The sequence below is a fragment of the Miniopterus natalensis genome, chromosome 15 (assembly GCF_054644295.1).
Source record: "Miniopterus natalensis isolate mMinNat1 chromosome 15, mMinNat1.hap1, whole genome shotgun sequence".
Classification (NCBI taxonomy): Eukaryota; Metazoa; Chordata; class Mammalia; order Chiroptera; family Miniopteridae; genus Miniopterus; species Miniopterus natalensis.
This window is the reverse complement of record NC_142095.1, coordinates 9,145,928-9,162,363: the sequence shown is the minus strand read 5'-3', so window position 1 is coordinate 9,162,363 and position 16,436 is coordinate 9,145,928. Positions and strand designations below refer to the sequence as shown.

At 44.9% G+C, this 16,436-nt stretch overlaps 1 protein-coding gene across 2 annotated transcripts in view; it reads left to right on the top strand.

The window, feature by feature from the left end:
• The window catches only part of MLH1 (mutL homolog 1), a 33,796-nt gene extending 17,792 nt beyond the window's left edge, over positions 1–16,004 (top strand). For both annotated transcript variants that reach the window (XM_087824872.1, XM_016198850.2), the window contains exons 11-19: positions 298–451; positions 3,386–3,750; positions 5,581–5,729; positions 10,292–10,400; positions 10,813–10,876; positions 13,243–13,407; positions 13,877–13,969; positions 14,254–14,367; positions 15,689–16,004. In XM_087824872.1, coding sequence (XP_087680998.1) covers positions 298–451; positions 3,386–3,750; positions 5,581–5,729; positions 10,292–10,400; positions 10,813–10,876; positions 13,243–13,407; positions 13,877–13,969; positions 14,254–14,367; positions 15,689–15,856 — 1,381 coding nt within the window. In that variant the 3' untranslated portion in view covers positions 15,857–16,004. The remainder of the gene's footprint in view (positions 1–297; positions 452–3,385; positions 3,751–5,580; positions 5,730–10,291; positions 10,401–10,812; positions 10,877–13,242; positions 13,408–13,876; positions 13,970–14,253; positions 14,368–15,688) is intronic.
• Positions 16,005–16,436: the final 432 nt, after the last annotated feature.

Here is a 16,436-nt window from a genome sequence, read left to right as displayed (position 1 = left end):
CCCTACTTATTATTCGGTATTATATGAAGATCAACACAAGAATATACATGAGAAAACTTTCTATCACTAAAATGTAATATAAAAGTCACTTTAGAGGAAAAGAAAGATGATATAATTACCCAAAGCTACACGGCTTTTTCGTAGAAGTCAGCTTTTGAATCAGGAAACACAAACTTGACCCTGAAGCTGTGACCATTTTGTCACGTGGCCTCCCCAAGTCTTGGCCACGACATATACCATGCGTGAATTTTCCCCATCCTCCGCCATCTGAGGTGATTGATCTTTTGTTCCTGCCAGTCTAGAAATCAGTCCCCAGAATGTGGATGTCAATGTGCACCCCACGAAGCACGAAGTTCACTTCTTGCACGAGGACAGCATCCTGGAGCGGGTGCAGCAGCACGTGGAGAGCAAGCTGCTGGGCTCCAACTCCTCCAGGACGTACTTCACCCAGGTGCGGCGCTGGCACCCAGCCCTCTGTCTCTTGCGCCTTTGCCACCTTCAGATATGCCCCGTCAGACATGAGGCCCACATTTTTGCCTGTTGCTTTAGGACTTTCTTTCCAAGTATTTGATAGTTTCTTTTTAGTAACATTTCCGTCTTTGGACCTGATTGGGAAAGTGGTGTCACGTTATCCTTGGGCCTGGAGTCGTAGGCCTGACTTCTCATTTTGCCTCCATCTGGACCTTCAACCGACTTCCTAGGAAAACAAGCCATCCGGAACAGAGCAGGGCACGTTTTCCACGCGTTCTTCTCCCTTGGAGGTGTCCTAAGGAGGCTGGTCCCGCATACACAGGGCAGAGTGGAGGGGCTGGGCCCTGGGAGGCGGGGGATCCAAGGGCCTGCCTCTCTCTGTCAGTGCACAAGCCGAGCGTTGCTGTGGCTGGTGGGGTCCAAACTCAGCTGTCCCTGCTCCTGTGGCATCCTCAGCCTGCCTTCTCTCCCTGCTAGCAGGAGACCACCCGAGCCCCTGACTTTTGGCCTAGGAGTCACCTTCTGTCTGCTCCCCAGTTTGTACCTTATACTCCACTGACCACAGCTAATGCAGCAAAAGCCCTGGTTTGCTGTGAAGCCACTTGGTAAGGAAATCAGGAACCCTGGGACTCCTGCAGTTTGTTCCAGCATCATCATATTGACAAGCTATTTCACTGTTCTGGACTTTAAAATTCCTGGTTGCAAAGTAGTGTTAATTTCTGCTTCGTAAAACCCACCTGTGAGTATCACATAGGCAAATACACTGCGAGGGTTTTTAAATTGTCCGTGAAGAACGGTTTTTCCTTTCTGAGCAAAGTTGCTGCTGTAACTTTTTCTAATTTAACTCTTTACTATTGAATACTTCTAAACATGCATAAAAGTAGATAAAACAAATACTCATGTGCCCATCACCCAGGTTCATACTGCTTTCTTCCTCCTGCTCCCACTTTGGGGTGAGGAAAGGAGTGTTTTAAAGCACATTCCAGCCCGGCCAGGCGTGGCTCAGCGGTTGAGCATCAACCTATGATCCAGGGGATCGGGGTTCGACTTCCGGTCAGGACACATGCCCGGTTTGTGGGCTCCATCCCCAGTCAGAGGCCTGCAGGAGGCAGCCGATCAATAACTGTCTCATCATTGATGTTTCTGTCTCTCTCTCCCTCTCCCTTCCTCTTTCTGAAATCAATAGAGATATATTTAAAATAAAAAAACACACACATTCCAGGCATTTATTTTTTACTTAGTTCTCTGTTATGCACTTTAAAGTATTTTTTTCTATAACCCAGTGCCCTTTTTAACTAATAAAACAAATAGTAATATTACTTAATATCCAGTCCATATTCAGGTGTCCCAACTGTCTAAAAAAGATCCTTTTGTAGTAGCTTTGTTTAAATCTGTATCCAGTTAAGTTTCACTCTTTATGTTTGGTTATGTCTTTTAAATCTCGTTTAAGTGTCTTTGAAACTAGGTAAATCACCACCTTCTGTTCCCATTGGCTTACTCTAAAGGTTTCCTGTACAATAATAATTTTGAATTGGCTGCTTCTTAGAGTCATTTAACTTGTTCTGATCCTCCACATTTCCTAAAAACCAGAAAGTAGATCTAGAGGCATGATTATATTCAGGTGAAAAAGTGTTTTTTCTGCAAGAATTCCTAGTAGATGAAGCCACGTACTTTCTATCACATCCCAGCAGGAGGCGCACACTGACTTGTTAGGTCGTTTTGGTGATTCAGCTGGTGACAGTCTGGTCCCTTCCTTGTAAAGCTCCCCACTGATACTCAGATTAATGGTTTCACCATCATGGTGGCCGTTACCTGAATCAGTTATTTCATTAGGATTGCAAGATTAGGATTTTCTGATTTTATTATTTTTTGTGTTAATTATAATTCTTTTGTCTAGAACTTTCCCTCATTTGTTAGAGCTATTTGGTGATCCTGAAATACAGCACATACTAGAAAGTATGGATAATGCTGAATTCTGTCCCTTTAATTATCAGTTTGCACAGGAATGAGGTGTTCTAGCAATCTCCCATAACATCTAGTGACTTTTCCCTGTCTCTTCCTCTCGCTCCCTCTCCCCCTTTCCCTGTTTCTCTTAGTGTATCATAACTGTTAACAAGGCCCTATCATTTAATCCATCTTGAGCATTTCTTTTTGATGTTCAGATTATCCCTTCTTAGGCCAGCAGAAGTCCCTTCAAGCTGATGTTCTTGTCCTTTTGACCCAATTCCATTAGCCTTTGAGAGTTTGTTTGTTTCTGGCATGACAAGATGTTATAGGTTCCCTTTGTACTTTCCAGTACATTTCTCCAAGGAGCTCTGATTTACTTTGGTAGGGAACTATTTAGAGACTAATCTGGATCGAGGGGTCCTCATTACTCCTGGGTGGCCATGGCTTTGGGGCCTGCCCAGTGGACAGAGCTAGGGAGTGTGTAAGTGAGCAGAACAGCAGCTGTCGGGGGCTGGGGCAGAGGGGACCAGTGAGCGTGATGGGCACCGAGGTCCAGCTGGGAGGAGGAAGTCTGCAGAGGACGGTGGTGATGTCCACAGCAGTGCGGATGTGCCTCATGCCACAGAGCTGTGCACTTAAAATGGTTAAATGGTAAATTTTGTATATTTTACCACAATAAAAATAAAATCCCCTTCCAGCAGCAAAAAAAAGCTTAAAAATAGAACTTTACACTAATATTTCCATTTCAGGCCAATTTTATGATTATAAGGATTTTGCTGAATTTTTAAATTTTATATTTGTATATCTTTACTTTTATACTTCATATTTAGGTCTCAATTGCTTCTATAATAATAATTCCGTGATGATAATCATACCGGGTCTGACTGCTTTCTCCAGCGCTGCTCCACTCTGGGACCTGGGCTTCTAGATGTCATATTCTGAATCTCTGTCTTCTCTTTTGTCACAGACTTTACTACCAAGTCTTGCCGGCCCCTCTGGGGAGGTGGTTAAATCCACAACAAGAGTGACCCCCTCATCTGTTTCTGGAAGTGGCGACAAGGTCTATGCCCACCAGATGGTCCGTACAGATTCCCGGGAGCAGAAGCTTGATGCCTTTCTGCAGCCGGGGAGCAAGGCCAGTCAGCCCCAGGCCATCGTCCCAGAGGACAGCACAGATGCCTCCAGTGCCAGGCAGCAAAATGAGGAAATGCCCGAACTCCCAGCTCCTGTCAGTGTGGCTACCAGGAATGAGAGTTTGGAAAGGGTTGCAACCAAGGGGACTTCAGAAACGGCAGAGAACAGAGGGTCCCCCTCCAGCCCGGGCAACCCCAGGTATGGCCTTTTGGGAAAAGTGCAACTGGCCTCCTTTGTTCTGTAATAAAACAGCCTGTAACTTGGGCTGTTCATGAACCACCTACATCTCCTGTCTGCCTGACTCACCCTCGGCCTCTGTTTGGACAGTGCTGGGGCCTTGTCCAGCATCTGCTTTTAACCATGTCTTGAGAGTTACCCATCATAGCGACCTTTGAATTATCTTAAATGTCCACAATTCCAAGCATTAGTTAAAAATATCAGGAGAAAAATCAGATTTACCCTTTATTTTCAGTAATGACTTTGGTAAAGCCTCAACAGCAAAGGTAGTGAGAGAGAAAACCCCAAAGTACCTGGAGGATTCTCTTTCATCCCACTCAGAGCTGCTTCACTCCTTTCAGAAGAAACATACTTGCTCCATTCTAATTACGAAACTCCCTGAAGCACGTGAGCTGGTGATGAGTGGGGTAGAGGAAGGAGGCAGGAACAGGACTAATGACTGTCATTGCATTTTGAGCACATCCAATACATGATCTGCAGGTTTTTTAAAGATATCCACTGAAACCTGTGAGGTGGATTTGTTATTGTGCTCAGATACTGAACCTGGAGCTCAGGGTCATCTGCCCAAGGCTGCACCTCTACTGGTGGCTGACCACCAAATCCCTTCATTAATTGGCCATTGGAACCTGGACAAGGTTTTTGTTGTTGTTGTTTTTAAAAAATACATCTTTATTGATTTCAAAGAAAGGAAGGGGGAGAGAGAGGGGGAAATAGAAGCATCAGTGATAAGAGAGTCAGTGGTCAGCTGCCTCCTGCACACCCCCACTGGGGATCAAGCTTGCAGCCGGGGCATGTGCCCTGACCGGGAATCGAACCACTATCTCCTGGATCCTAGGTCGATGCTCAACTGCTAAGCCACACCGGCCGGGCTTGGACAAGTTTTTTAACTCCCATTTGCTCATTTCTGAGTCAGTCTAGCGAGATGACTTCTGAGGATTTTTTCCAGAGAATACTAACATTTATTGAGCACCCGCTATGTGCCAGATACTTTACATGAATTACCTCATTTCATGCTCTCAAATGAGAGCCCTGCCGGGGAAGTAGTACATTTCTATTTATTACTTAGGAAACTAATACAAGTTCTTTAACCACAGAGCAAAGGAAATCTTTTTAAACCGGAAATCAGATGGTATCACTGCTCTGCTGAAAACTGGTGGCTTCCTGTTGCCCTTGGGATAAAAACCCCTGCCCTCCATCCAGCCCACCACCACCCCTCCTCAGGGTGCTTTGGCCACGCTGCTCTGGTGGCCAGCCTGAGCTCACAGAGCTTCTCACCCCTGTGCTCTCACTGCTCCCTTGGCTTAGGACGATTCTGGCTTCTTTCACTCAGATCTCAACTCAAATGTCGCCTCTTACCAGAGGCCAGCCTTGTCCATTTAAAGTTTTCTTTCACTTCCCCACCATTCTGTTACCTTGTTTTATTTTCTTCATAGCATTTGTTGCTACTTAAATGATGTTTGATGCTCCCGCTGTATGTAGTCGGTATGGAGCACTGAATGAATGAGACTTGGGAAGGTCAAGGGCCTGCAGCTCTACAAGGCCGAGCTACACTCCAGAGCCCTGCGTGTGCAGCAGCCAGCTGCTGGGGCCTGAGGGCTGGCGGATAAGCAGCGTGCCAGGGAACAGACTGACCTTGCTGGCCTGCCACCAGGATCCCTCCTAGATGTGCAGAGCCAGCACAGGGAAGCTGCTCCCTTCTCCAAGATGCAGGATACCAAGCTGGGCTGAATTTTTTTTTTTTAAATTTAAAAAGAATAGTAATGATTTGCCAGTCCCTTACCTTCACTGCAGAAAGAGACACCGGGAAGGCTCTGATGTGGAAATGGTGGAAGATGAGTCCCAGAAGGAAATGACGGCAGCTTGTACCCCCCGGAGAAGGATCATTAACCTCACCAGTGTCCTAAGTCTCCGGGAAGAAATTAATGAGCGGGGACATGAGAGTACGTAAGTGCCGAGGCCTTTTGGGGACTCTGAGGGCCCAAACTGCTAACGTTTAGTTTTTGGAAACGCAGAACGTGTTCAGGTTAGGATGGCCACTGCAGTGTGCTGAGCAAACCTCCCTTCCTTTCCTAACCCACAGCAGCAGCAGCTCAAAGAGTTTTCAACTGGGAGTAAAAGGAAAATAATCTCTGGTTTTAATGGAATTAATAGGTATTCTCATAAAACCACAGGAGTCAGAATAAATTCATCATTTAAATAAGCTTCAGTTAGTTTCTTAAAGCAGCAAAATTCTGCTCCCGTGGGCTGGCTGGGAGTGCTTTTGCTGACAGCAGCAGGCTTGAGGGCCCCATCCTGGCACTCCCACTTCTGTGTGACCTTCGACTCATGACTTAACCCTTTTGTGCCTCAGTTTTTCCTCCTGTAAAATGAAATTAATTTTACCCTTGAAGATTATTGTGATTAGAGATAAAATATAAGTAAAACACTTGTTACATATATTTTTATATCCTAAAGACAGTGATAAAGCTTTACAACATCGTCCTCAGAAGTAGCCTCCCAGGATGCCTGAGTGTGTGACTCCATTCTGGTCCCGGTTACTTCACAACTAACTTTATGGTTTTAGGAAATTAAAGGGGGCTAGTCGCCTCCCAGGAATGAACTGACCCAGGGATTGAGGTGTGTGACAGCGACTTGTTCTTCACAGCACTGACGTCACTCCGGGCTCCATCTAGCAGCTCTGCCCTGGAGTCTACATGAGTTAGCATGGCTCTTCAGTTTTCCATCTGTAACACATTTCTTGATAAAAAAATAGTTAAATTTCAACACTGCTATAAAATGTGTCCTAAAATATGACAACCTAGATTAACTTTTAAAGGAAATGGGTGGCTGTAGAGCAGTTTAGTACCTTTCCCCCTAATCTCTAACCTTCTAGAACATCCGCTCTGACTCAGTGGCCTCTCACATTTTCTCTGTCCCAGTCACCACTGGTTTGGGCGAATTCAGGAAGGCCTCAATTTGCCTTTCCCCATTCGCTCTCTTTTCTTAGCACTCTGGGCTTTTGTCTGCATGTGGGGAAAATATAGGGTGTCTCCACTGTTGGGAGGGGTAAAAACTTCCTGTGACTAAGGTCTTGCCAGTGTGGAAGGAGCTGCCACTTGGCTTCTGGTTTTTGTTTCCATGAAGATTTGCTCCGGTTGCTCTTTCTCTGTTATTGGCTTTCCAGCTGGGAGCTTTTAAAACCATTTTAAATAATGTAAGAAAGGTGGGCTGTTACTTGATATATTTAGCAGACTTCCTCACAGTAATTTTAATGGACTCCCTCAGATTTGGAATTGACAGTTTTCTTTAAGGGTTTGTATCCCTCTTGCAAAGCAGACTATTTAAAGTTAGTTTCAATAAATTTCTGAATAGGTGCAAACTATTTTCATTGCAATATAAAAATAACATGCGTCAGGTTTGATCAGGTTTGGAGTCCATTGCTGAGGCTGAGATGGCGAATCATAGTCACTCACGCCATCTCCTGTAATTCTAGAATGGTCTTGTGAGGGAGAAAGAGGAGATGCTGTTCTATTTTAGAGTTGAGGACGTGGGATGGAAGATGGTGAGGACAGATTAGTTGGAACATGCAGGTCCATGCGTTGCTGAGGCTGCGTTGTTACTGGCATGGCCTATATGCAGGGAGGGCAGCCCAATATTCAGATGCAGAACTACATGCACGGCCTGTGCGGGACAAGCACTCTGACTGATCCCAGACAGCTGGGGTGTGCAGACGCGCCGCTGTGGGGTCTTACGGGGGAGTAGCTAGCCGTCTGTGACTTGGGGAGTGGAGTGAGCACTTCCTTTGGAGCCAGAACTCTGTGAGGCTCCTGCTAGCCACACCATTCCCGAGCTGGTCGGAAATGTGTTCAGTTTCAGGGCATCAATTTCCTGCTTTGTAAAATGATGCTACTACTGGACTGTTGCGATAAACACCTAAGATACCATATGCAAGCTTCAGAAGCTTCAAGCCTCTGCTTGAGGGGAGGGACCACTGCCTTGGGTCCTGTCCACTGGCATTTGGTTTCCATCCTAGCCCCTGGCAGGGGAAGCTGGTTGTCTTTGAGTTGAAAGCTGTTCAGGGATTTCTCGGAAGCGCGCATTTGGTGAGCTGGGCCACTCCCCTTAATAGGCCAACAGCCTGGCTTCCCCTTCCCCCAGTTGTGCCCCTGGCCCAGGAGACACAGAGGTATTTTCCTTGTGATGACATTCTGGTTGCATTTCTTTGTGTGGCTATTTCATCAGCGTAGCGTCTGTGCAGGATCACGCCTGTTGAGCTCACTGCCTCCCCTTGGTGCCTGGCACAATGCCTGGCACGTGCACTCAGCGGGCATTTGCTAAAGGACTGAATGACTGGGAGGTGAAGCCCGACAATCATTCCGAAAGCCTGTCCAAGTTGTACCCTCAGTCAGACGACTCCCTTGAGTAGATTTACCCATTCCTGGTGGGCATACATTCGATCTACAAATGAGGTTAATTTTTGACCCAGTATCCAGTCCTGTGTCCCGCGGAATTGGGCTCATCTCAGATTAGTAATGCCTGAACTTACTTACTGCTAGTCCCATATTTTTGAGTCTGTAAGTGAATGAGGCAAGGAGTATCCTAGTTATTTGCCATCATTTGAATGTGAAAGTGTGCTTAACATTTTTCTTTTCTTGGTCTTTGGTGAACAGTCCTAGGTCTAAATGTACGTACTCATGTCATTTGTCACCAGATGAGTTTCTTTGGTACAAGAAATCGTTTTAGCAGACATTTGTCAGGTATCTTCTCAATAGAGAATGTGCCACGCCAAGGCCTGAGGAGGACGGGAGTGAACCATGACCCCTGCCTTAAAGGCACCCGGCGTTGTGGGGACTGCGCCCTAGATGACAGGCTGCAGCGGAAGGGGCTGAGGTCACTGGGAGGGCTGCTGGGCTGGCTCAGAACATGATGTACAGGGGCTGCTGCCCCGCAGATGGCATCAGGAGCTGGAGGGTTAGTCACCCTTCCCCCAGGTGTGGCCTCCCTGCTGCTTGGGGAAAGCGCTGAGACCAAGGCCTCCGCTGTGAACTCCCGTGTGGTTGCGCTGGAAGCACAGAGGGATTTTGCCGGTTTGCTGCTGGCAGGATGGCAGGGACATGCCCACAGGCTTCGAGTGCTGTGGGGTGTTTAGGGACAGTGAAGTGGGCGCCCTTCAGGTCGGAGAGGAGGCTGTGAGGGGCCCCGTGAGGCCCAGTCAGAGGGGCCCTCCTGGCGTCTGGGTTGATTCTGGAGCCTCCTCGGGAGGCACCTTCAGGAGCAGGGCCTCCAGCGCCCTCGCAACGGCCGTGGAAAGTCTCCCGCCCGCCTCGGCGGCCTCACCGCTCCCTCTCCTCCAGGGCCTCGCTAGCCAAGATGATTTGATGTTCTCCAGCTTTTAAAATCATTTCCGCCCACGCAGAACGTCCTGCAGAGACGTTCAGTTTCCAGTGGGAGCAGAGGGCAACACTTACTCGAAAACTGAAGAAAATAAGCTGCTTTTTGTGGGGAGAGCAGGGAGTGTTGCAGAACTTATGTAACAATAGCTTGTGGTGCCCAGGCTTTAAAAAAGGCACAGTAAAAACGCAACGTACAGGCTCGCTGCTGTCCCCAGCACCCCTGCCCTTTGGTCTCCAGCCCTCTTCCCTCAGTCCCCTGCATGGTGGTGTCTTTACATCTCTCATTTAAAAATATACACACGCACACGTATACAGATATGTTAAATGCAAAATCATATTTATAAAATAAATGTAGGCCCTACAGAAGCAAAAAAACAGGCACGTGCTAAGGAAGCAGAGCACAGCCTTCCCCTTCGAAGTGCTTAAGTCTTTTTCCTGTCCCACCCGTTGCCCTTCTCCCTGGAGGTAACCGTGACCCTAAACTTTGTGATTATTTTCTTTCTTTTTATTATAGTTTTACCACCCATATTTATAGCCCTAAAAACACTAGTTTTATAAGTTTTAAACTTTACATAAATGGAATTATAGTGTATTTTTATGAGCTGTAAATACCCACACACATAAATATTCCTAAAACTCACCCACCTCGTTTTGCTTACTGCCCTCTGAGAGGGAGGGGAGTGGGTGTGGGACACGTTGGCACTTCTTTTCCTCACACTGAGGGCGCAGCCCCTTGGGGTCTCGGCTTCGTTTGTTGGGGAAGTGGTTGTGGTCTCTGGTTAGGGTCTCCGTTTCATACTATTCTAGGCTTCTGTTTTCCTTTCTCCACATCTCAGAGTCTGCAAAAACTAAAGTTCACGATTCCTGAGGACCCTCTGGTGCCTGTGGATAAAGCTGGCATCAGAGCTCTCGTCACTGCTCTGGCTTCCCGCTTTGTCTCAGATGGCTACCCCTGATTATTCCTTGTTGCGTTCTGAAAGATGAGTTGTTTCACTCCTCATGTGTGTTCGTTTTCAGCAAGAGGTGCAGGTCAGGCATCTTTGCTTACTCACCTCTAGTTGGGCGCTCGGTGCTTTGGGCTGCAAAGGTGGTGGTGGGATGGCACTGCTTACCTGTGTTTTGTTTTCCAGCTCTGCAGGAGATGCTGCATAACCACTCCTTTGTGGGCTGTGTGAATCCTCAGTGGGCCTTGGCACAGCATCAGACCAAGTTATACCTTCTCAACACCACCAAACTTAGGTACATCAGTGAGTACGTGGAAAGAGCAGAGCTACTGGAAGAATGGTCCTGGAGGCACAGGCATGATGTAGTTGGAAGGGCCTGGGCTTTGAAGTCAGACATGGTTTCAAATCCAGGCTCAACCATTTACCATGGATGTGATGGTGGGCAGGTTCCTTTCCAAAACTTTGTGTCAGAGTTCTCATCTGTAGATTGGGATAAAGTGTTACAGGGTTTTGTGAGGATAAGAAATGACATATTGGAATCCCAGCTCTTTGGAGGAGATGATCTTGGTGGACTGTTAAAAAGGCTCCCAGCAAGGCAGAGCCACCTGTGTCCCGGCCAAGTTTCAGGGGTGCTCCCTTTGTCCCTACTGCTTGGCTCTCAAGCACAGATTCAGCTTTTCCTAAGGTTGCTTTATTTTTATTTTCAGTGAAGAACTGTTCTACCAGATACTCATATATGACTTTGCCAATTTTGGTGTTCTGAGGTTGTCGGTAAGTTTCTTTCCTACATCCTATTCCTGAAACTTCGACGACTGGTCATTTCTGAAAACAGCTTTGCCCTAATATCTTATTTGTAATGTGGTAAATTTTTCTAAATATGCTTAGAATAGTTTGTGTTGTACGATTTGCATGTGGGGGTATCTTTAATTATTATAGTTTTATACAAAGAACAGCCATTTTGTAGCCAACTTTAAACAAATGTTTATTATTATAGAAATTAGTATCTACTTAAGAAAATTTAGACCTAAACACAACCCCAAACAGCAATTTTAGCTCATTTCTTCCAAGACTTTTTCATTGCCTAATTTTAGAGTTAAAAATCATACTACATATCTGTGTTTCATATTTTCTTTTTATATGTGACATTACCAAAAAAGCCTTCTGGAACTTTTATTAGGATTGTGTTGAATCTTTGGCATTTTTTAGAAATTCTAAGTTATTTTGCTATACATAGAAATACAAGTGTTTTTGTACATTGATCTTGTATCTTGCAACCTTATTAAACTCATTAATCCTAGTAACATTTTTATAGCTTCCAGTCAGATTTTCTATATAGATAATAGCATCTGTAAATACAGTTTTCCTTCTCCCTGTCGAATCTGGATGCCTTTTCTTTCTCTTGAATACACATAGACCAATGCTGAATAGAGGTGGTGAGAGTGGAAATCCTTCTTATTCCCGATCTTAGGGAGAAAGCAGCCTTTCACCATTAACTGCTTCCTGCTGTAGAAAGGTTTTTTATAGATGCCCCTTGAGGTTGAGTAAGTTCCCTTCTATTCCTGGTTTGCTTAGACTTTTTATTTAGGAGTGGATGTTGAATTTTTCAAATGCTTTTTCAGTATTTAAAATAATTGTACGGTTTTTCTTTAGTTAATATAGTGAATTACATTCATTGATTTTCATGTATTAAACCAGTCTTACACTCCTGGGGCGAACCGTTTGTACATGATGTATTTCCCTTTTTAAATATTACTGGGATTTGTTAAAATTTTGCTTACAATTCTTGTATCTGTATTCATGAATGATACTGTAGTTTTCTTGTATTGTCTTTGGTTTTGGTATCAGGGTAATCTGCCCTCATGGAATGAGCTGAGAAGTATCCCCCCCCTTTCCGACTTCTGAAAGCGTTTGTGTAGAATTGGTGTTTATTCCTTAAATGTTTGGTAGATTTCACCAGTGAAGCCATCTGGGCCTGGAGATTTCCTCATAGGAAGGTTTTAAACTAAAAATTCAATTTCTTTCATAGATACAGAGCTATTCAGGTTAACTTTTTCTTCTTGAGTGAGCCTTAGTATCCTGTTTCTTTCAAGGAACTTGTCCATTTAAGTTTTTAAATTTATTGGCATGCAGTTGTTCATATTTTTTACTCTTTTGATGCCTATAGATCTATAGTGATATAATCTAATTCCTAATATTGATAATTTATATCTTCTTTTTTTTAACTTGGTCAGTCTGGCTAGAGGTTTGTCAATTTTATTGATCTCAAAGAACTGACTTCTCTATTTTTCTGACTTCTATTTCTTTGATATCTGTTCTGATTTTTATTCATTGAGATGTTTTAGGGCCCAAAATATGGTCTAGGTTGGTAAATGTTCCATGTACACTGGAAAAGAATTTGTATTGGTCTTGTTGAGTACAATGTTCTGTAAATGGCAAGTATATCAAGTTGATAGTGATGCTCACACCTTCTGTGTCCTGGCTTTGTCTACTTGTTCTGCCAGTTACTGAGTAAGGGGTAATGAAACCTCCAACTGTAATTGTGAATTTGTCTATTTCTCTAGTTCTGTTAGTTTTACCCTTTATATTTTAAAGCTCTGTTATTGAATGTATAAACATTCAGGAGAGTTACGTCCTTTTGATTGAGTCCTCTCGTTATGTAAAAATAAGAACAGTGTGCCGTGGGTTTAAAACATGAAAGGAGAATGTATGACCACAGTAATGACTTCAAAAAGGGAGAAATGGAGGAAAATGGAGGCACCTTATTTTTAACAGATTTCAGTTTTCTTCCACAGCAGATGATTTACCTGAAACGTCATTCTCTCATTCACCCTCCCCATTGCTTCAGTTACGGGCCGCGCAGTAGAAAGAAATGATCTGCCCAGTGATTTTCTAGAAATGTGTGTCCTCAAAGCTACACAGAAGGAAAATGCCTCCTCGCAGTCTCGCCCTTCCCTCCTGTTGAGCAGGCTGTGTGTCACCTCTGCTGAAATGGCCACTGCAGAGCAGGAAGAGGTTTTATTGAGTTTCCTTGGGAATCAGTGTTAGGCTTGTGGCTCTGTGGCTCTTCCTACAGTGGTTTTGTGGAACTTGGGCTTCACTTGGGTGTTGACTCTCCTTCACGTTCTTGTCCTTCCTAGGAGCCAGCACCGCTCTTTGACCTCGCCATGCTCGCTTTAGATAGTCCCGAGAGTGGCTGGACAGAGGAGGATGGTCCCAAAGAAGGACTTGCCGAATATATTGTTCAGTTTCTGAAAAGGAAGACTGAGATGCTCGCAGACTACTTCTCTTTGGAGATTGATGAGGTGTGTGACGACCATTCTTGCGCTTGTTGTGCTCTTCACATGAGAGTCAAGTTCTGTAGTTGGTCCCAAATCAGGGTGAGACTAGTCGTTTGCATGTGTAGGTTACACAAGCTTTGTCATCCTTCAGGCCATTCCTGTTGCCAGGAGGCTGAGTGTCTCCCCGTCCCTGCCAGCCAGTGAATGAGCCACTTGCTCTCCATTTCTTCCTCTTACCCTGATATTTGGGGCTTTCCTTCCTGATATGCTCTTTGGGTGAGCCAAAGAAAAAGTTGTTCTGCTACATGACAGGACAAAAAGCTCTTTTTAAGTGCTTAGCTCTCCTGCCCCGTCAAGTACCTGGTCATCAGAATCACAGGTGTGAGGACAAGACCTGGAGGAAGCTCTGGGGAAATGGAATCTATTTAAGTTAAACTGTAATAGCATTATTTCTTGTCCCCCCCCCCATCCTGGCCTTTTTTCCCACAAGCAGGAAGGGAACCTGATTGGATTACCCCTTCTGATCGACAACTATGTGCCCCCACTAGAGGGTCTGCCGATCTTCATTCTTCGACTAGCCACTGAGGCAAGTGATGGAGCCAATACTAAGCATGTGGGCACGTGAGTGTGTGCTGGGGGGAGGGCATAGTGCCCCACCTGCGTTTGGAATGATAACCATGAAATGGGCAAAACAGGTAAAGGCCCCTTTCTCACCCTCACCTAACCCCAGCAGAATCCAGCAGTTCTAATTCACGGCTTTCATGCCTAAAAATCGCATTTAGCTTTAAAGTCATCTGTGATCTCCATTTAGCAATGAAGTGCTTTTAAAGCACATACTGATGTTGAGGTATTGAATTCTCTTTGGACCAGGTGAACTGGGACGAAGAAAAGGAATGTTTTGAAAGCCTCAGTAAAGAATGTGCTATGTTTTACTCCGTCCGGAAACAGTATATATCCGAGGAGTCGACCCTCTCAGGCCAACAGGTATTGTGGTGATGACGCTGGCACCCCAGGACTGGGATGGGCCCTCACACAACTTTAGGAGATGAAACTTTCCCATCTCTAAATTCCTAGGATTTCACTGCACATAAGGACACAATGGTCAGCCTTTATTCCTGAATTTTATTTTCTTCTGCTGGTCTAGAAGGTACCTCCAGAGTGATCTCCCTGTGAGATGTAAAGTCACAAGTCATCACAGTGAGACGGGAGGTTGAGTTAGATTGTCCAGGGCAAGTGGGTCTGTATCTCCCATTGGTAGCCCCTGAGTGTAGCCACAGTCTTTAGATTCTTGACCAGCCTCCCATCTCCTTTAGCTTTTGCCTGACTCTACATCTGACCACTGCTTTGCCAGGAAAACAAGGCTGTACTAAGGTCAGGTCCCCAGCTTTTCTTATGGAATGTCAGCTTGACACAAATAGGGTCTGGGTTCCTCTTGTTCCTGTGTCACTTTTTCTAATCAGATGACAGTGCTTTTCAATCAGTAGCTATTTCGGAAGGGTTGGGTGGGTGGGGGTAGTGGAGGTTGAAATGGTCTAAGAATCAAAGGGTAGCAGCTTTTTCTCGGTGATTACTTACAGCCATCCTCTGAGGTGAAGTGACATGCTCGTTTCACAGGGAGAAAACTAAGGGACAGTTGGCATGCTCAAGGATTCTGAGAGCCTGTAGGTATTGGAGCCACGGTTCAGTCCTAGGTCCTGTTGGCCAAAGCCCCTAGAGAATAAATATCTCATTGCAGTGAAGGAGGTAAGGTAGCACACTTACCAAACTGTGCTGAGAGTATGCCAATTGATTGGAAAAGTTTACTTCAAGGAAAAGATGGATGAGAAAGAATATATTCTTGTACATGAAGTAGTTAAGGCTCAGATTTAGGAGAGGAAGGATGGAGCAAAATAATCCCCATTATATTTATTTTCATTTACCTATGGAGCTTTTAGGAAAACGGGACTACATTAAGACCTGTTTTAGAGGTAAATTAGAAATGTACTGCCTACTATTGCTGCCCAAATACCATAGTCAGGACCAGACATTAGTTAGATCCTACCACAATAACGCATTCTCCCTGAATGGAAACAGAGGTTCCAGGGGAGAAAGTCTCATGAGAGCCGTGGCTTCTTCATTTCCCCCATCTCATCGCTGTGTTCAGGCCTGTAGGGTATGAGAGGCTGGCCTAGACCCTTCACAAGCATTAGGTAGCAACCCATTTATAAGCTACCAAGACTTTCCCAGCCCAGTGCATGTCAGCCAGGAAGCCAGCGTATGCCGGGATACAATGGGGAGGCTTATGACATCTGACACGTTTTTCCAGAGTGAAGTGCCTGGCTCCACGCCAAACTCCTGGAAGTGGACTGTGGAACACGTTGTCTATAAAGCCTTCCGCTCACACCTCCTGCCTCCTAAGCATTTCACAGAAGATGGAAATATCCTGCAGCTTGCCAACCTGCCCGATCTATACAAAGTCTTTGAGAGGTGTTAAATATGGTCACTTATGGACTCTGGGTGTGTTCTTCCTTTGTATTCTGACGTGGTAGGTCTTAAGGTTAAAGACTCACATTTGCCTTCTAACTAGTAGCACTCCGTATGCATGGGGATCAACTATAAATAAATTGTCAGATATGTCCTAACATGATTTCTTATTTCATTACACTTGAAAGCTTTTCTAGATTGATTTCGCCTAGTATATACCTGATAGTGTTAAAGAATCCCAAAAGTAATTTGAAAGCCCCCTGGACATCTGATAAGAATTCTAAAGAGGCCTTGAAGATTTCATAGATCATGTTCTGATTTGATTCTTTCTAATATTAGGTGATAGATATTGTTAGTTCAGGTGCTTTTTTAAAAGAGGTCCCTGAACATCGAAGACTCTAATGACACTGCCTATGGAGAAAGCTGAATTGATAATCTATTGGTACCTTCAGTAACCAAAGAATAATTGATTCTTAATTTAAAAAAGACTTGAGAGAAGAACATAGCCCTTACCCAGTCTACACCCAGTATGAGTTTCTAAGGCAGCGCGCTTGGTCAATAGCTATGACTGCCACCAGCTTAAGGTAACT